At 50.4% G+C, this 19,011-nt stretch overlaps 6 protein-coding genes across 6 annotated transcripts; 4 read left to right on the forward strand and 2 right to left on the reverse strand.

Annotated features, from left to right (window-relative positions):
• Positions 1–357: 357 nt before the first annotated feature.
• On the forward strand, positions 358–4,612 carry CC77DRAFT_144264 (ankyrin). Its single transcript, XM_018530263.1, has 6 exons — positions 358–511; positions 615–718; positions 768–889; positions 942–1,263; positions 1,314–1,385; positions 1,437–4,612. Exons 2-6 carry the CDS (start codon positions 707–709, stop codon positions 4,488–4,490), a joined length of 3,582 nt encoding a protein of 1,193 aa, XP_018385304.1. The 5' UTR covers positions 358–511; positions 615–706; the 3' UTR covers positions 4,491–4,612.
• A 1,036-nt stretch (positions 4,613–5,648) lies between these two features.
• Positions 5,649–7,020, reverse strand: CC77DRAFT_1050873 (hypothetical protein; the record flags this gene model as incomplete). The annotated part of the gene is made up of 4 exons (XM_018527641.1): positions 5,649–5,990; positions 6,042–6,350; positions 6,525–6,773; positions 6,826–7,020. The coding sequence occupies 4 exons, from the start codon at positions 7,018–7,020 to the stop codon at positions 5,748–5,750; spliced, it is 996 nt and encodes a 331-aa protein (XP_018385305.1). The 3' UTR covers positions 5,649–5,747.
• A 701-nt stretch (positions 7,021–7,721) lies between these two features.
• Positions 7,722–8,911, reverse strand: CC77DRAFT_144588 (hypothetical protein). The gene is made up of 2 exons (XM_018530264.1): positions 8,329–8,911; positions 7,722–8,242 (listed from the first exon to the last, which is right to left on the reverse strand). Exons 1-2 carry the CDS (start codon positions 8,825–8,827, stop codon positions 7,887–7,889), a joined length of 855 nt encoding a protein of 284 aa, XP_018385306.1. The 5' UTR covers positions 8,828–8,911; the 3' UTR covers positions 7,722–7,886.
• Positions 8,912–10,481: 1,570 nt separating this feature from the next.
• On the forward strand, positions 10,482–11,556 carry CC77DRAFT_1071934 (hypothetical protein; the record flags this gene model as incomplete). The annotated part of the gene is made up of 3 exons (XM_018529140.1): positions 10,482–10,641; positions 10,717–11,099; positions 11,158–11,556. The coding sequence occupies 3 exons, from the start codon at positions 10,482–10,484 to the stop codon at positions 11,554–11,556; spliced, it is 942 nt and encodes a 313-aa protein (XP_018385307.1).
• Positions 11,557–12,203: 647 nt separating this feature from the next.
• CC77DRAFT_1095595 (multidrug resistance-associated protein 1) lies at positions 12,204–17,996 on the forward strand. The gene is made up of 7 exons (XM_018529800.1): positions 12,204–12,852; positions 12,920–15,605; positions 15,712–15,976; positions 16,110–16,139; positions 16,199–16,236; positions 16,295–17,212; positions 17,263–17,996. The coding sequence occupies exons 1-7, from the start codon at positions 12,574–12,576 to the stop codon at positions 17,679–17,681; spliced, it is 4,635 nt and encodes a 1,544-aa protein (XP_018385308.1). The 5' UTR covers positions 12,204–12,573; the 3' UTR covers positions 17,682–17,996.
• Positions 17,753–18,657, forward strand: CC77DRAFT_144684 (hypothetical protein). The gene has a single exon (XM_018530265.1). The coding sequence runs from the start codon at positions 18,029–18,031 to the stop codon at positions 18,518–18,520; it is 492 nt and encodes a 163-aa protein (XP_018385309.1). The 5' UTR covers positions 17,753–18,028; the 3' UTR covers positions 18,521–18,657.
• The last annotated feature ends 354 nt before the right edge of the window (positions 18,658–19,011 follow it).

Genomic DNA, 19,011 nt, shown 5'->3' on the forward strand with positions numbered 1-19,011 from the left:
TTGACCAAAGTCCAGCCTCGAAGGTACTGTCAACGCCAACGACGCCAAGAGTGGAGAGACGTGTTGCAAGCATGCCGACCACCCCGACCCCACCAGCAATCTCGCAAGTGAACGCCTTGAGCCTGGAAACGAACAAGTTGCCCTCACCAGTGCTACCTGCCACGCGTTGTTTAGATACGACTACAACTAGTCTGCATATAGGAGCTGAAGATTTCGAGGAGAGGTTATCGTCACTTTTATCGACCGCGTCTGCCCAGCGTATGGGTACCGATAAGCCATACAACGACGAGACAATTCTGGGGGTTGGCGAACTACTCGCCATACTTGGAAAGCATGACTGGAGTTTACGGCCCAGGTTATATCTCGTTCTCCGGATGATCAACGAAGTACGAGCGATGAACATGCTCATTATCGAAGGGTTCAAGGACATTCACTTCCCTTTCACTGAAGTTGACCTCACATCCAGTCTCAAATCCGCTGCTTCCAGGCAAAGCTTTCTTCGACAACAACGGTATGTACTTAGCTCAAGATCAGTCGATCTGGTGCAAGGGGGCCGTCATCATCACCTCGGTAAGCTACAGTTCTATAAACCGTTCGCTGCTGACTTTCAGCAGACAAAGGTGCAGATTCATATTTTGTCACCAAGGAGCAGCTTGGAAAAGGCGGCTTCAGCATTGTCCATCGTGTTCAAAGCAGGATTGATTTGATGGAATACGCTGTAAGGACTTGGAATGTGTTTTGCTAGATATTTGGCTCATCAGTAACAGCTGAAACGCATTGATCGAAGAAGTGGCACATTTTCAAAGGACCGCAAGAAGTTGCTGTCGTTCGAGAATGAGGTCCATAACCTCAAGCGTCTGTCGCACCATCATCTAGTGAAGCTCCTAGGGTGAGTTTGGGCAAGCCGAAGTACAGTACGCTGCTAACGAGCAACGTGTCAGTTCATACACCGATCGAAGATACATTGGCATCATCATGGAACCAGTAGCTGATCTGGATCTGCAACAATATCTGACCCGAGATGTTTGGATTACGCAAGACTATGTCGTCCTTCGGGGCTTCGTGGGATGCTTATGCTCCGCTCTAGTCTATCTCCACCATAATAAATGCCGCCATAAAGATCTCAAACCATCCAATATCCTCATCAAAGGCGAGCAAGTGTATATAGCAGACTTTGGACTCGCCTTAGACTGGACTGAGGCGCAACGAGAGACTACGATGGGTCAACCTGAAGCTTATACACCGGCATACATCGCACCCGAAGTGAATCCAGCTACACATGATGAACCGAATCTTTGCTAACACTATCTCAGGTTGGAATGTTACAACCTCGCAATACTGCGTCAGATGTATGGTCGCTGGGATGTATTTATCTGGAGATTGCAGTGCGTTAGAAGTCGCTTGTACGTATGTTCCAACACTGCTGACACTTCCAGACTGTTCTTACCAAGAAACAATTGCGATCGAAGGCTGAATTTTTCCAAAACAAAGGGACACTCTCAACGAACTATTGGCAGAACCCAGAAGCAATACAGAGTTGGATAGCCGAGCTGTCGGATGAATCAACGAGTGATCAGCCCTTGCTACAATGGACTGGTAACATGACAGCCAGTAATCCTAAACTGAGACTCACAGCTCAAGATCTCCAAACGATGATAGCACAGGAACAAGCCAAAGGAATTCATTACAGCGGTCCATGTTGTGCAAACGAGGGTGTGACTGGAGATGGAAGTGACACAACATCTTGGGAAGGCTCGCAGTCAGGAGATGAGACCTTTCAGACGGCCGTACTGAGTAATGGCATGTCGGACGCACCTACCGTCATCAACGACACTACGACGACATCCATCGGCAGTGACGTGACGCTTCTGGCACCTCCCACGAGTATTGAAGAGACGGAACATACGCCTTCCCATATACAGAAATATTTCGGTCATCATTCCGCGGGAGGTGTCGGTCAGTCGCACCCTATATGGCTCAACGTCGGGAACGATACAAATGTACCCTTATGCGCCACATCTGCGGCTGTGACCGAAGACAGCTACCCAAGACCGACAACGCCTGGTACGGAAGAGACCAAGGATTTGGATAAAACTCGTGCCGACATACCGGAGGTGCAAGTAACGAAAGCAAAACACATAGCCAGGGATCGCACAGGCAAACGTACTGATCATGAGCACGAAGCGACTCATTTGCGGTTCGTGCATATACCAAAGACCGCCGACCCCACGAATGAAGAAGACTCTTCTCTTACCATCAGTCTTGCGGAAGCGTTTGTAGCCGATGACGGCGCATTTGAATCTCACATGGCCCTTACGAGGGAGAGAAACCCAAACTGGAGAGATGAAATCACCGGCCTGATCGCGGCTGAGGCACTCGACAAATACCAAGCCAATGTTATGCTTGTCGCCAGCAACTTCTTCGACGACTCTCTCGCACGTGATGTGATCGAGCACGCCCTCTTTGTGGATCCACAGATCCTCAATCGACGCGATGTGTTCAATCATACTGCGTTGCATTATTCGGCGAACAGGAACAGAGCTGGTATGATAAAGTATTTGATCAAGAAAGGTGCCAACGCAACAATCACGAACATTCGAGGCCAGACCGCTTTCCATGTTGCAATCCATCGACGAAGCTTAGAGACTTCCAAGATTTTGCTCCGCTACCTTGGCGCAGCAGATGTCAACACTAGAGACGATTATGGTCAAACTGCACTGCATCTGGCCTGCTATCATGACGCGCCTACAGAGGTCATCTTGGGAATGTTGGCGACTGGTGCTGATGCGAATGTCAAAGACTTGGCTGGCACAACACCACTGAATATCAGCGAGAACATTGGCAATCTGGAGATAGCCGATGTACTACGAGAGCATGGAGCAGACGACCCCGAACTTTCTCCGCCACCGCCACTGTATCAGAGCACGATTTCCCTCGCACGTCAACAGGAGCCAACTCATTGCCTGTGTGATGTCTGTTGTTTGTTCCAGGCAGTCCGCGAAGTCGGCGATCTCGTGCCTGATCTGGCATTTTGCACATGCGCCTACCATTTGGTAAGCATCTCATTGCAGACGTTGAGCGATGTGAACGCAGCAGTGTCATGCCTGAATACTTGCACGTGTTCGTCTTGTGAAGGAGAGCGTGTCCTGAATGAGAATCGAGAGCCTTGCGTTCAGATTCCAACTTGCGACTGTGAAGATTGCGTCGCCCAAACCAGCCCACCGGGGCCGTTCACAAATCCTCCTTCGCTGCCCTGCGGCGATGACTTTGCTGGCGAGCCGCTACCTCCGTACCCAGACCATAGTTATTATGACTATATCATCGATGAGTACACCATGGAAGACGACACAGAACCATCACCACAAGAGATAACGGCCCAGGCATTGGCCTTTCTTGCTCAAGCTGGATTCAAGGGAAAGAAATCATATCGAAATGAGCCGGAGAAGGCCCTTAAGTGGGTCATTAGTAACAACGCCACTACACCTTGGGTTTACAAGATTGTGGAAATTCTGTTAGACTGCGGAGCGTCGGTCAATACGACAGACAAGAGTGGATGTACTGGCCTTCACATAGCTGCTCGAACGCAAGATGTTCGTTTAGCCATGGTACTCATTCAACGTGGGGCACAGCTTGACGTGCCTCGTCAGGCAATGTTCGCAGCTAAAGCGGATTTCACTCCTCTCAGATACGCGCTCTGGTTCAATAACGCGCTATCGCTTCGACAGCTCTTGTCAGCGCACGCAAACATCAATGACCAGTCAGCGAATGCTCAGAGTACACTACTCCACGATGCAGTCACACACTTCGATCTCCTAGGCTGGCATATACCGATGCTCTTAGCGCATGGAGCCAATATAGAACTAGAAGATGAGGACGGAAATACACCGCTTCATCTTGCTATCTTGCTGCAGCAGAGATTCGCTGTCATTGCACTCCTAGATGCCGGAGCCAACATCGAAGCCATCGGGAAAGATGGCGCGAAGCCGTTAGCCATGGCGCTCGAAGGCGGCGACTACGGCATCATCACTCTACTCCTTGAACGCGGTGCAAACGTACACTCACGTGCAGAAGGCATGACATGCGCGCTATTCTACGCAGTACAGATGGGCTACGTCGATATAGTGAACATACTCCTTGAAGACTACGGAGCAAGGGAGGACATTCATCGTACTGATCTCACAGGCCGAAGTATTCTACACGTGCTTGTGCATACACATGTCGATTACATGCTCATTATACTCGACAAATTGATCGGGGAAGGCGCGAACGTCAATGCAGAGGACTACTCTGGATCGACGCCGCTACACGAAGCCGCGAAGTTGGGGAGTAGTGTAATGGTCAGTGGGCTGCTGGAGTATGGGGCTACGATCAATGTACAGAATCGTCAGGGTAAGACGCCGTTGGATCTTGCGCAGGCGAAGAAGCATCGTGAAGTCGTGGCGTACTTGGGTGGGACGATGAAGAAGAAGGGTTGGTTTCGCCGGAGTTAGGACTTTCTTTCTATTCGCATTAATAACCTACTTCCGCACTGCGATAACTTTGTAATTCAACACGATGTCAGCCGTCTGATCTCAGTGAGACCCTTATACCTAAGGACAGTGAGCTGGTTACAGTTGCTTGATGTCCACTACATGACCCTAATACGGTATCTTGATATTTGATGAGTCGGAACGATGTTCTAATTTTCAGTGTCCAATGATCATATGTAAAGAAAATGGTGGTTAGTCAGATATATGAAGCCATCAAAACAAATGACAGCTCTACACCAACATGCGCATAGCGGACGTCGCTGCCCATCGCTATCGTGTTGCGTGCTAAGCTAGAGTTGTGGATGTACAAAAAAAAATCAAAAACATACGACAGCGGGGATTCGCTAGTGGTCACCCACCTAACTACTAATCCGCCGGTACACTGCTTGTATATGGCTGAGCGGACGGGAAGCCTAATTTTCAGTGTCCTATGGTCGTATGTGAAGGAAACAGTGGTTGTTGAGATACATAAAGCCGACAAAACCAATGACAACTCTACACCAGTAAGGAGGTTGGAAGTCGCAACAAACCGCCGTTGTATCGCGTACTAAGCCGGAGTTGTGGGTCGTGGGCCCTTGGTGACTAGTGGGTACGATTTTCGACATGCAGTGCCTGCATGCCTGCCGCTAAGTGGGCCGACGTCGGTCGAACCTTGGATTTGATTTGTATGAGTTGGCATTGGCTTACACGCTGCAAGCATCTCTTTCTCCCTATTGTTTGAAGCCTGCCGAATGTTATGTGTGACACGCTAGGGTCTTCGCTGCCGTTGGCATGACCGTGAAGGTTTTCGGCATAGTGAACGTAACGCGCAGAGCTGCTTCTGTATACTCACTCACGTGCGATGGAAAAAGATGCATGCGTCGGTCGATATCTTGTTGTCGCCTTTGTCCTCCAATTATGGCGTTGTCGTGTAGGGATTGTTGATCATCCTGGTCGACAGTAGACGCGGTGTTGGTGATGCGCTTACGCCGCACCGTGCCGCCACGCGGAGCCCTGACGCGTTCATGTCACGAAAAGTCGCGTTTCGTGAAACGCGTAGCACGTGAACATGACCCGACGTGGACATGGGTATCTCGATGGAAGATCGGACTCGTCTTGGTCCCCTCCAAAACTATCTTGCTTCTTAGTTACCTAGGTATACATCGTGCCCTTCCTCGGCCTCTGCACATCTGTCGCCAACCCCAAAACTAACCTTCGACTTGCTGTACCGGACGGAAACTATCCCTCATCATCCACCACCTTCTTACCAAACTGCACACGTGGTTCGCGCGCAGTACTTCGATGCGCACTATCACCCAAACTCGCATCTTCACCAGCAGCCTTCAGTAGCGGCGCCTCGAACGCCAATGCCAGCTCCAACGGACCCATGGAGAACGCCCTTCTTAATTCCCACCATCCGTAAAATGTTGCGCCGACCGCGATGATGCTTAGAATGCTTAATATGGCTGCAGCGACCATGTACTATGGGTCTGTGATGTAGATTGATTGAAGCTGGTATCCACGGTACCCTACTGATTGGACGGCGTTAGTGACGTTGTGGGTGCTGGTATCTTTGCCTGCATGTACTGCTGTACGGAAGGTGATTTCTCGTGGCGCGTCGAGCATCTGGTCCATTGGGTCTTGGATAGTAGCCTGGCCGGTGCCGATATTATCCATTTTGACCACCTGGTTAGCAAGAGAGCCTGCGAACACAGCACTGAACCTCGTGCCGCCCCATCTGTAGTTCACACTTGATCCGAAGAGGTAAGACGCCGCGTACTGGAAGCCTCCGACAGTCGAGCCAATGCCTTGTATGTAAGGATCGTCCAGTGTATTACCAGACTGTCAATATTTTTGTGGGGTTAGAAGGGTTGGAGGAAAGACGACTTACATAGCTTGAATAAATTTGTCGTCAGAACGTTTGGTGCTGAGTCGAGCCGAGTTTGATGATAGTTCAAAATGGTACTCCATTATGCTGCCTGTCAGGAAACAGATGTGCGATCGCAATCGGAACACCTGTGGGTCTGTTTGACCATCAGCATCGCCTTCTTGGAGTGGGATACTGTAGGTAGCGTTAAAACGTATACCCGTGTTTTCCCATCCCGCCAGATTGTTGACTCCGGTAACAATAGATGTATCGTCGTTTGGGCCATCGACGTTGTAGAGACTTGAGCTGACGGAGAAAAGCTCTTGCTCGTATGATAAGCTCCCGTCGTGCGAAAAGACCACTTCGCTAGTGTCGCATTGTGATGTGAATCCGAAACCCTAGTACATTAGCTTTAAGACGTTGAGAGATGTATAACTTCATAGTCCATACCCTTATAGTTGTTGAACAAGACTCGCCACAGGGACTGGCTTCAGTGTCCATAGTGATGTTCGATCGCAAGGAGTATTCTTGCATGATTTCAGCGAACGTCGGAGTCAAACTTGTGATTGTCCGACTTCTGACTCTCCCATCGTCCCGGACGCCAGTATATCCAGTTGGTAGTTGTTGTGCGACCGCAAGAGACATGATGCCGGGTGTATCGTATCTGACATTGCTTTGCATAACAGAAGCTCTTTGGTTCAATGGGCCACGAAGAACGAACACACCAGACAAGATGCATGCTATCTATCTTTAGCTGGAGTTCTTGCTTGTAGGATCAACTAACCTAGAGCAGCAATTCTGCCTCCAGCGCGATAGCCTTGCGAGAGAGCTTGCTTGAGCGACTGTCCACAAAAACAGCTGCGATTGAGCTCCGACAGCTTTGCATTGCCAGCAAAATCACTGTGTCGAGAAGAGGGCGAAAACGTATTGGAAGGCTAATGATGCAAGTATTCGTGGAAGCAAATTATATCAGTAACAAGTTTATCTTCACCCAGGGACAAAATTGGATGGGTGCGCACAAGAACAAACGTATCCCACTATGTTTGTTGGAAAGCATCCTTAGTCCAAGCGACTGCATCAACCATACTGTTTTTTTCGATCTTTTTTATGTCCCTGTGAAAAGACTGAACGCCATCATGCCAAAAGAAATTTGTGATACGCCTAAGGCAGCATACATTTAGAAAGGCTGTATGAAGGGCTAAGAGGCAGAAAGGCGGAGGGTGAAAGGGCGAGATAAACACATAAGTCGGAGTGTGGGATCGTGTGATCCACATTAGTCTAAGCTCCTCGCTCGACGTGAAATTACCGGTCGTAAGCGATCAGCGCGTGCTCAAGTTGATGGTTAGGGATTTTGGGGTAACATGAAAGCGAAGAGAGAGGCAGATAGAAAGTCCGGTTCGATGCGAGGAGCAGTCAGGTAGAGATACTGAGCTGAGGTGCAAGCCTGGCTGCTTATGGTAAGAGGTCTGTTTACTTGCATGATCTATTGAATCGGGTATAGAAGCTGATGTTTACCAAGCGGCAGAAGAGACGAACATAAGAGCCATAACAGCGAGGACTACTTCGGGTGAAGTTTTTGTAACTGAGTGTACCGCAGCGGATTGCGGCACACGGCTGCCTTCGACGACGTTGTCTGGAGCTAAGCAAAGGACCCTGTGTTCGATGTCGCCACCTGAATCTCTGATCGTAAACGCCATGGGCACTGCTTCGCGAACATTCTTGTCGTAAAGATCGAAGTTCTCCCGATCGTCTCCGCCGCGCAGCACAGACATGGGCAAAGGGCCGTACGATCGATAATCGTCCGGTACATCAATGTGCGGGAGCCCGGTCAAAGCACACCCTGTTCTGGTAAAGTTCCAAGGCATGCCTTTCGCATTGTTAGCAAAAATTCCGGTACGAACAGACGGGTAATACAGGACAATGCTACTGCTGAAAAGAAGGTGGACAACTTACTGGTCGCAAAAGGGGCACTTGATCCGCAGACTTCTTCGAGATTGCTCGGCTGACGACACTCGCCATTCCACATGGATGGCGTGTTGTGTTGCATCGCGAATATGCACTCGTCGCTCAGCACGCCACTGCAGCTTCCAGCTTCCTCTTGTGATGCAGCATCATGTGGTGGAAGCATGTACATACAGTAGTCTGTCTGATTACTTTCCTGACCCCCTTCTAGCGAACTGGGAACACTGAGATAGCCTTCTAGCTGTTGCCAGGTAGCGCTGCTCCCGTAAATGTGCATAGGGTCGCGTCTATCAGTTATGGTAAGACTGAGGTACCATGGATCGTCAAGTGCTGGGCCCGGGCCTAGACGAACCATACCAGTCGAGTTGACGGCATGGCTGTAGCAGTACTCCGGAGAGGAGTCGTTCAAGGCTTGTGCGTAACATGAAGTAGAAAGAAGCAAATGGATTGCCGCAGGTAGCAGACCGAATCTAGCAATCGCTGTTAGCATAGCTAGGGTTGGAGGTAGGTTGGGCAATACACCAAAGCACCGAAGATGATATGCTCTAGGCTGTGGAGGCTTACTGTATTGCTGTATACCAGCTTCATTGTATGTGCACGTACAATGCAATAATATGTCAGCCAAGAGGTGAGGACATCACGGTATCCGCCATAACCGCGAAGACAGGTGCATGGCTCCTGCGGATAAGGACAGCCGAGACATTCTGAGTGTATGCGCAGCTAAAATGGGTCCTTCAAACCCAATTCAGTAATGTGCCTAGCAAACAGTAGGGTTTGGATGTCGCTTTTCAATACTGATCCCCACATCAATTCCCTGACGGGCTGCATCTCGCTTAGTTCCGAAGCGGTTGAGACGGCATGCGGGCGTAGCCGCTGCCGCCTTCATGGTATTCGAGTTGGTGGCTGCGGCAAATTGCATGCCTTCACGTAGCAACAGGCACCCCGGAAAAGAGAAATATCTTACGCCCGACGTGTATCAATTTCCTCTTCGGGACAATGTACACTCGGTCCCAAGGCTTCGTGGAGCCGCATCGCTTGGCAGGTCTTGTCATGACGAATGGGTGATCGTGATTTTGGCTTCAGTTTTCTTTCTCTTTGGTAATAATATCAGCTCTGATTTTGGTTCTTGACAATGATCTCGATCCTACTCCATGTCCGTCAACGTATGATAGGCTTCCAATGAGCCTAAAATGCGTCAGCATATAGCCCTCTGGTTCGCTTGAACTCCTAATTGTGGAGCTACTACTTCAACACAGAGGAGTCTTGCTACATTAATCATTATCTCGTATTGCTTGGGAAACCTGCTAAACCTTTCTCATCATTAGGAAACGAACGATAATATGCTCACCCACATGGAGTAGTTTCCTTTGGGTAAGACTCCATGAGAACAAAGAGAACTGAACTTTACTTGGTAGTAGCTTTGTTTCCGCTCATCACTGTTACTACTGCTACTCAAAATATCTCTAGTAGTCTCTCCGTAAGGACTATACACGGAACACACGGGTATCGTTTAAACCTTTGAAACACTACGAGACATGCTGTCACTGTTGATACAGCCAAACTCTACGGACTTTTCCAGGGAACACATGAGATCATAAAGTCAGGCGTTCCCTCCCTTTCTGCTAATCCTATCCAGGTAGGCTTCAACAGGAAACTCGGGTATCACGGCCTCGGGAAGCTGAGCGAAGGAATATCCTAAGCTGTTGACCCTTGAGATTGCCAACGAAAGCCAAGTACCACACCACAAGGTTGAGTGTTGGCTTCATTGGAACACAGCCATACACGATATCGAAGCTATTCATGATGACATAGCAATGGCCTACAGAATTCAGTGACTGCTTTTAGGCATCCAGTATACCTCGTGCTCAATCGGAAAACACGGATTGAAGAACCAGCCAAGACTCTAGATACACGGATGCGAGTGATGTTTGCCTTTTCTTTCATCAGAAAATGTGGATGATAGAGTCAGCTAGGATTCCCAATATGCAGATGCGAGTGAGACAATAGCTTGGTACATAAGGTATAAAGAGTCGCATGTTTGCTTCAGTTACGGCCATCACAGTCCAACATCTACTTCTCAGATCAATTGGTTTACTCGCAAGACGATTCTCTGTTTCAAACTCGAACTTATTCTCATCGCAAAGATGAAATACAATCTTCCACTGCTGCCAATGCTTGCGGCCATGGTGGCTCATCCAGCTATGGGAGCTCCCGCAGCCCTTGAGCATCGACAAGACGATTGGAACGGAGAACAAACTGGTGGCCTCTATTGTGACTCTCAATACACCCCTGTTTGGGCTGACTGTAAGTCTTCGCTCATTCTTTAACCCTGACCTTTCCACCGTCAAAAGTAAATTAACCTTTTCTATTCGTAAACAGGCAGCACAATCATGAATGATAAGTATCAAGGACTCTTCGAAGGGTCTGATAGCCTCTGCGTATTCGCCAACGCATGTCGCATCTTCACCGAAGGAAACTGTCGCATCTCGTTCTGCAACAATGAACCCTCAGATGTCTGCTACTCTCGTTCTACATGGGGTGACAGAGCCAGAGACATCGAAGCCGCTTGCGCACCCAATGATGGCGGCTACCAGTACCCTCCTGCACCTGAACTCTGGACGGAGGTCGCTATCAGGCTCAACACAGATTGGGGTCGGTTGTCCACAGAGTCCGGCTACAAGGAGATCTCTATCGAAGAGGAGAAAGCTGAACTTCGTACCTTCTATGAGGCTACATCAGAAGCCAATGAAATAGAAAGCCGAGTATGTGTTCTAGCCTTGTCATACTTTTCTGTTCAGAAGTTAACCAGGTACATTGCAGCAAGCGGACAGATTCTCAGATGTAATCACACGGATTGACAGCTACAAGCCTGGAACAGCGGTACACGTTGGAACATTGCCAGATGGCGGCGCTTTCGAGGTTTCGGAGTCGAGGACTGAAACGTTTTCGGTCAGCGCATCCGCTAGTATTGGCGCAAGTGCATGGGATGCAATCAGTGCAGAGACCGGAATCGAAGTGGGCTACTCGGTTAGCATGACGAATACTGTGTCGATCACCATCAACGTCGACTGCCCCGACGGCACAGGTCAAATCTATTGGCGTCCACTCTTTGACGAATACGAAGGCACTCTTGAGTCTACTGGGAACAGGGTTAGAATTTGGGTACCGAAAGATACAGATCTTTCCCGCAGGAGCTATGACTACCAGTGCTCTGGCTAAGTGGTAACATATCCTGCGCATGGCATCGCCGGTCTTTGTCTACTCAGTACACCGCACGTAGCATACTTTACTATAGGGAAAGAGAATATATCACGCTGTGCGCAGAGATCGATCTTGTTTCAACTAGCTTCCCTTTGTACATTAGTATTCTAACACTATCAAAGCACTTCAGATTGTCGATGATCATGTCTTGATCCTCGTAGTGTAGAAACTGCCGGCGTCTTCAGCTCTGGACTGCGAGCTAGACTATTGTTTGCGCTCCGTAATGAGATGGACTGTTAGGCGGAGAACATCAAATCACCAAAGTGTGCGAGAGGACTGAACAAGGGCAGGTTTCCTCGATATGAACAATGCCCTTTGTCCATATAGACTTTAGTCAATGAAACCGGTGGATGATTAGGTAGCGAAGCAGGAGGCGTTGGGCGGGTATGATGTGCCCCACCACTTTCCTTTTTCCGATCTCGAGCCACCACTATGGCCATACGAGGTCAGCATTGACTGTTATGGTGCGAGTTGGTGATGAACAACTTCTCCAGTACTCGCGCAGGTTGTAGTTGGAACTGTCATGCACGTGATCTGGTGTTCTGACTTCTGCGAACCTGTTCGCCGGGATGGGGATCGGACAAAGACCGGCCCATCGGTTCGCGACGTTTGCGGCAGTGTTGCACGCGGCGACGGTACCTAGGTACGCGCCTCCACACGACAGCCACACAACCGTTATGCCGCGCGGGATCGTTTATACAAAGAATCTAGTTGATTCAGGTCGTTCATATCGTCACGTCGTCGCATCGTCTATTACCACATATGGGACGTTAGCTGGCTGCCTAGCTTGCGGCGTTATCGGGAGTTAGGGCTAGTAAGCAGCAATGATTATATCATACCGACGGCCCGAGCTCTCTACTCAAAAGTGCACTCGCGCCGCGACCGCTTCAACACCTTCTCGCCGCTTTCGACGCCCTGATCTGCCTCAACTCTGCGACACACAGAGTCTCGGCAATCACAAGCACCATCCGATCGATGCAGGGCCAACAACAGACGCCCTTTCTCCCCAGCATCCCGCTCGCGCACGGCTATCTGACAGCCTCGAAGCACGACCGGCAGCCATTATGCGGTAATAGCGAGGGCTGGGGCCCGATCAGCCCTATACGATACGACTTCACACCGTGTTTCCTGGATGTGTGGATAGCCGTCGTCGGAGTGTTTGGGATCGTGGGAGGCGCCGGCGCGTTGTGGTATCTCTACAGGAAGTGCCCGCCTCAGCCTGTAAAGCGCAATTGGCACTTTTACGCGAAGCTGGTACGGAGAATATCCAGAGACCATCAGGTGACTCGGCTGGACAGTTGCTAACATTTTGCGCCTCCAGATATCCCTCGGCGCCCTCATCGCCACTACGGCCGTACAAGCCGCGCTTCAGATCGAGTACTACAAGGACGTATGGGCCGGCGACTTCCGTTTCTGGACATCGATTATCACCATCGTCTCACTCGGCGTCGTCTTCTATATCCAATACATCGAACACTGGCGCTCGCGAAATGCCAACGGTGTGGTCCTCTTCTACTGGCTCTTCCTGCTCCTCGCATATGCCGTCAAGCTCCGCTCCCTCGTTTCACAACAGGTACACCGTGAACATGTGGCATACTTCGCAGTCTTCTGTGCTAGCGTTGGGTTGGCCGGACTATCTTTCATTCTGGAATGGCTGGTTCCGAAGCGCTTGAGCGACTACGACATGCTTGGAGACGACGATGAATGTCCATACGAATACGCAGACGTCTTCTCCGTCTTGACATTTGGCTGGATGACACCTCTGATGAAGCAGGGTTACAAGACTTTCCTTACCCAGGACGATCTTTGGAACTTGCGAAAGCGCGACACGACTCGACACACCTCGCAAACATTTGAAGATTCTTGGCAATATGAGATGGAAAAGAAGCACCCTTCGCTGTGGCTGGCCATGTTCCGCTCGTTCGGCGGTCCCTACTTCCGCGGCGCTGCCATCAAGACTGTGAGCGATGTCCTGAACTTCGCTCAACCTCAGTTGCTCAGACTTCTGATCACCTTTGTCGATTCGTACCGCAAGGACTACCCCGGAGAGCCTCAGCCTCTCATTCGTGGCGCTGCTATCGCGCTCGCCATGTTCGCCGTGTCTGTCTCCCAGACCGCCTGTCTGCACCAGTACTTTCAACGTTCTTTCGAGACCGGTATGCGCATCAAGTCGTCCCTTACAGCTGCCATCTACTCCAAGTCTACTCGTCTATCCAACGAAGGTCGTGCATCCAAGTCAACTGGTGATATCGTCAACTACATGGCCGTGGATACACAGCGTCTGCAGGATCTTGCGCAATACGGTCAACAGCTGTGGTCTGCCCCATTCCAAATCATCCTGTGCATGCTCTCACTGTACCAGTTGCTCGGTGTTAGTTGTTTCGCAGGTGTGGCCGCCATGTTCGTAATGATTCCCATCAACGGTGTGATTGCACGATGGATGAAGACTCTGCAGAAGGAGCAAATGAAGAACAAGGATTCGCGTACCAAACTCATCTCTGAGATTCTCAACAACATGAAGTCGATCAAACTCTATGCTTGGACAACCGCCTTCGCCAACCGCTTGAACACCATCCGTAACGACCAGGAACTCAAGACCCTGCGCAAGATTGGTGCAACTCAAGCTTTCTCGACTTTCACTTGGTCTACCACTCCATTCTTGGTCTCCTGCTCAACTTTCGGTGTATTCGTTCTGACGCAAAACCGTGCTTTGACGACTGACATTGTTTTCCCTGCTCTGACGCTCTTCAACCTCCTCACATTCCCGCTTGCTATCCTTCCCATGGTCATTACTGCCATCGTTGAGGCTAGTGTAGCTGTCGGCCGTATCACTGGATATCTGACTGCCGATGAGTTACAGGAGGACGCTGTTATCCGTGAAGACGCCGTGGCTGAGATTGGCGACGAGTCGGTTCGCATCCGTGATGCTAGCTTTACTTGGGACAGGAATGCTGAGCGCCGAGCCCTTCACGACATCAACTTCACCGCACACAAGGGAGATCTCGCGTGTATCGTCGGTCGCGTTGGTGCAGGAAAATCCTCGCTTCTTCAAGCAGTGCTCGGTGATCTTTGGAAAATCCATGGTGAGGTTGTGCTTCGTGGAAAGACCGCCTATGTTCCACAGTCAGCTTGGGTTATGAACGCTTCTGTTCGTGAGAACATTGTATTTGGTCATCGTTGGGATCCTCAGTTCTACGAGAAGACTGTCAACGCCTGTGCTCTACGAGATGATTTTGCATCACTTCCTGATGGTGACCAGACCGAGGTTGGTGAACGAGGTATCTCACTTTCGGGTGGTCAAAAGGCTCGTCTTACACTTGCTCGTGCTGTATACGCTCGCGCGGATATCTATCTTCTGGACGACTGTCTATCGGCTGTTGACCAGCACGTCGGACGCCATCTCATCGACAACGTACTTGGTCCCAAGGGTCTGCTTGCAGGCAAGACCAGGATTCTGGCAACCAACTCTATCCCGGTCTTGATGGAAGCAGACATGATCCTACTTCTACGCGAAGGCAAGATTTTGGAGCGAGGCAGCTATGGACAACTAATGGCCATGAAGGGCGAGATTGCTCAACTGATCAAGACATCCCAAAACGAAGACCAAGGAGAAGATGACAGCACTCGCACATCTGACAGCATCATGAGCGACGAAGACTCTACCGTGTACGGTGGTAGTCCTGGCGAAGACGACGAGGAAGATCAAGCTGAAGCTGAGGCTGCCCAGGAAGGTGGCGCGCATCTCGCTCCTTTGAGGGTCGGAGGCGGTACGGCCCGCAAGTCGAGCTTCCAGACTCTTCGCCGCGCCAGCACTGCAAGTTTTAAGGGACCTCGTGGAAAGCTGACCGATGAAGAGGGCGGCGGATTGAAGAGCAAGCAGACCAAGGAGTTCTCCGAGCAAGGCAAGGTCAAGTGGTCCGTCTATGGCGAATACGCAAAGACCAGTAATCTTGCAGCTGTTACAATCTATCTGCTGCTCCTCCTGGGAGCCCAGACATCATCAATTGGTAAGTCGCAGGATCATGGGTGCTTTCATATCGCTACAGGCGTGAGGAGCACGCTATTGGCTCGTCGCTTTTTCGTCTTCTTGGGGTTGACGCTAACATCATGCAGGCGCAAGTGTATGGCTCAAACATTGGTCGGAGATGAACCAGAAGGCCCATGGGAACCCTCATGTGGGGAAATACATCGGTATCTACTTCGCGTTTGGTGTGGGATCTGCTGCCCTTGTCGTCGTGCAGACGTTGATTCTCTGGATTTTCTGCTCCATCGAAGCTAGCCGAAAGCTACACGAGCGGATGGCGTTTGCCATCTTCCGCTCTCCAATGAGCTTCTTCGAGACAACACCTGCAGGACGCATTCTCAACCGATTCTCAAGGTAGGTCATCTTCCACACTTAGGTTCATGCCCGCGGTCCGGCCCTTGCCCCTTGATAGCCGTGTTTCCGCCTTCCCGCGGAGCATGCGCCTTGACCCTGTTTGCATATCAACACTGGCTAACCTGCTTGACAGTGACATCTATCGAGTCGACGAAGTTCTAGCGTGAGTTGATTACTATTCTTCCAACCATCTGCCGGTGGCTTTCTAACATGTGCTTCTAGCCGAACGTTCAACATGCTCTTCGTCAACTCCGCTCGAGGTATGCAGCCACCCCCACATGCATCCCATTTTGTGTCACAGTTGACTGACCGATGTAGCCGGGTTCACCCTTGTTGTTATCTCGTGGTCGACCCCAGTTTTCGTTGCCCTCATCCTGCCGCTCGGCGCACTCTACCTTTACATCCAGCGATATTACCTGCGCACCTCACGGGAGCTCAAGCGCTTGGACAGCGTTAGCCGCAGCCCGATCTATGCCCACTTCCAGGAGAGTCTCAGTGGTATGAGCACGATCCGTGCGTACAACCAGCAGAAACGTTTCGAGATGGAGAATGAATGGCGTGTCGACGCCAATCTGCGTGCATACTACCCTTCCATTAGCGCTAACCGGTGGCTGGCTGTTCGTCTGGAGTTCCTTGGCTCAGTCATCATCTTGGCTGCTGCTGGTTTTGCCATTATTTCCGTCGCCAGCCACAGCGGCCTCTCGGCTGGTATGGTGGGTCTGGCCATGTCGTACGCTCTTCAGATTACGCAGAGCCTCAACTGGATCGTTCGTCAGACTGTTGAGGTGGAGACTAATATCGTTTCTGTTGAACGTGTGCTTGAGTATGCCGCACTACCCAGCGAGGCGCCTGAGATCATCTCCAAGAACAGGCCACCAATCAGCTGGCCGTCTCAGGGTGCTGTCACTTTCGACAACTACAGCACCCGATACCGCCCTGGTCTTGACTTGGTGCTGAAGAACGTCAATCTTTCCATCAAGCCAAAGGAGAAGATTGGTGTTGTTGGTCGTACCGGTGCTGGCAAGAGTTCACTCACTCTCGCATTGTTCCGTATCATTGAGCCTGCAGAGGGTAACGTGAGCATCGACAACCTTAACACTAGCACCATTGGTCTTCTCGACCTCCGCAGACGCTTGGCCATTATCCCACAAGACGCAGCGCTCTTTGAAGGCACTGTGCGCGACAACCTCGACCCAGGTCATGTTCACGACGATACTGAACTCTGGAGTGTACTAGGTAAGTCACCATTAACATGTATCTCGGACTCCCATCTAATTGACCCACAGATCACGCTCGTCTCAAGGACCACATCTCCTCCATGCCCGGCCAACTTGACGCCACCATCAACGAAGGCGGCTCCAACCTCTCGTCTGGACAACGCCAACTCGTCTCCCTTGCCCGTGCCCTGCTCACTCCTTCCAACATCCTCGTCCTCGACGAAGCGACCGCCGCTGTCGATGTCGAAACAGATGCTATGTTGCAAACTACACTCCGCACTAGCATGTTTAACAACAGGACCATCATCACCATTGCGCATCGCATCAACACCATTCTAGACAGCGATCGCATCATCGTCTTGGACAAGGGCGAGGTGAGAGAGTTTGATAGCCCGGCTGAGCTTGTTAGGCAGAAGGGCTTGTTTTACGAATTGGTGCGTGAGGCGGGTTTGTTGAATAGTTTGGATATGAGTCAGTCTTCTAGCTGAAGTGATTAGCCCTGACAGAAAAAAAAAGAAAATATGATTGATGCGTGCGATGGGGTATGATGAAGATTAAGGAGAGAGAGATTGCAGACTCAATGTGGACGGGGCGCTTCCACGATTGGCCTCGTTGGGGAGGTATGCGTGGAAAAGAGACCACGTGGATGGCGTTGGTTGAGTGTATCTCGCTCGCTACATGGAGTGTGGCAGGAGGTAAAGATATGGCTTGGTGGAGAGATGTGGAGATGGACAAAAGAATAGGAAAAAGGATGTTAATCTTGGTAGACGTGTGTATAAAATTGTAATACTGTTTTAACTTGCAAATTTTTCCTGGAACTAAGCATGTTTTCCGGATGATAGGTGGGTGGATACGATACCCTATGCTACAGACACGACTTGAGGGTGCCACTCTGTCGTGCCAACACCTCCATGCAAGTCACGTTACGAACAGCAAGTCGAAACGATCTACGTCTAGGTCTTCACCGCGTCCAAGAGAAGTACAGATGGTTTGGTGTCTTTTCAGGTCGTGCAGTATCTCAAGACTGTCTAAGTGTGATATCATGCGTCAAGCTATGCATGAACGATTGATAAGCCACAAAACAACACTCGGCCCTGGTGGGTATACCATCCTTCATCACGTGAGAGGAAGGAGATATCATGGCCGTTTGTACGATATCCACATCTATCATGTTGAGTATGTTGAGAAGCAGGACCGTGGCTTGTCACTTGCTTTTAGCCAAGTCTTCTCGAGGTATCGGGTATCAATTCCCCGGAAGAAAGTTCGGAAGGATCAAGTTTCTTTCCGCAAGGATTACAGCGGCCGTTGTGATCAGATGGTGAGGTGAGATGTCTGGAAGGAATTTGAGATGCGACTGGCATCTTACAGCGGCAGTTACCCGACAGAGATTCTGGAGATGAATCGAGGCTGTCAAGTGCAGCGGTGAAAGCAGTGCCTAGGCGCTCCTCCCACGACAGATACGAACTGAATGATCACAGTCAGGTGATCGTCACTCCATTGTGTCTATCTTTGGTAGTATGGTTACTTGAACATCGGAGCAAACGTTTCATCGTCCACGCTTTCCGAACCCCGTTGCCGCCGTGTATCGTCATCTAGCGGTGAACATCATGCACTCTTATCCAGCATCTAGATAGCCATCGCAGAAACGCACGTTGGAGAAAGATTACCGACCCAATAGACGTCTACATGGGGGGAGGGGGGAAACTCGCAGCAGGTTACGGTACCCGTGCGTCCTCGTCACGAGAGCAATGGCGTTCATAATCGTTGTCAACTGGTGCAAATCAGAGATCCCGGGGCGATTCTTTTGACGCCGGAACG

The sequence above is a fragment of the Alternaria alternata genome, assembly GCF_001642055.1.
Source record: "Alternaria alternata strain SRC1lrK2f unplaced genomic scaffold CC77scaffold_12, whole genome shotgun sequence".
Taxonomy (NCBI): Eukaryota; Fungi; Ascomycota; class Dothideomycetes; order Pleosporales; family Pleosporaceae; genus Alternaria; species Alternaria alternata.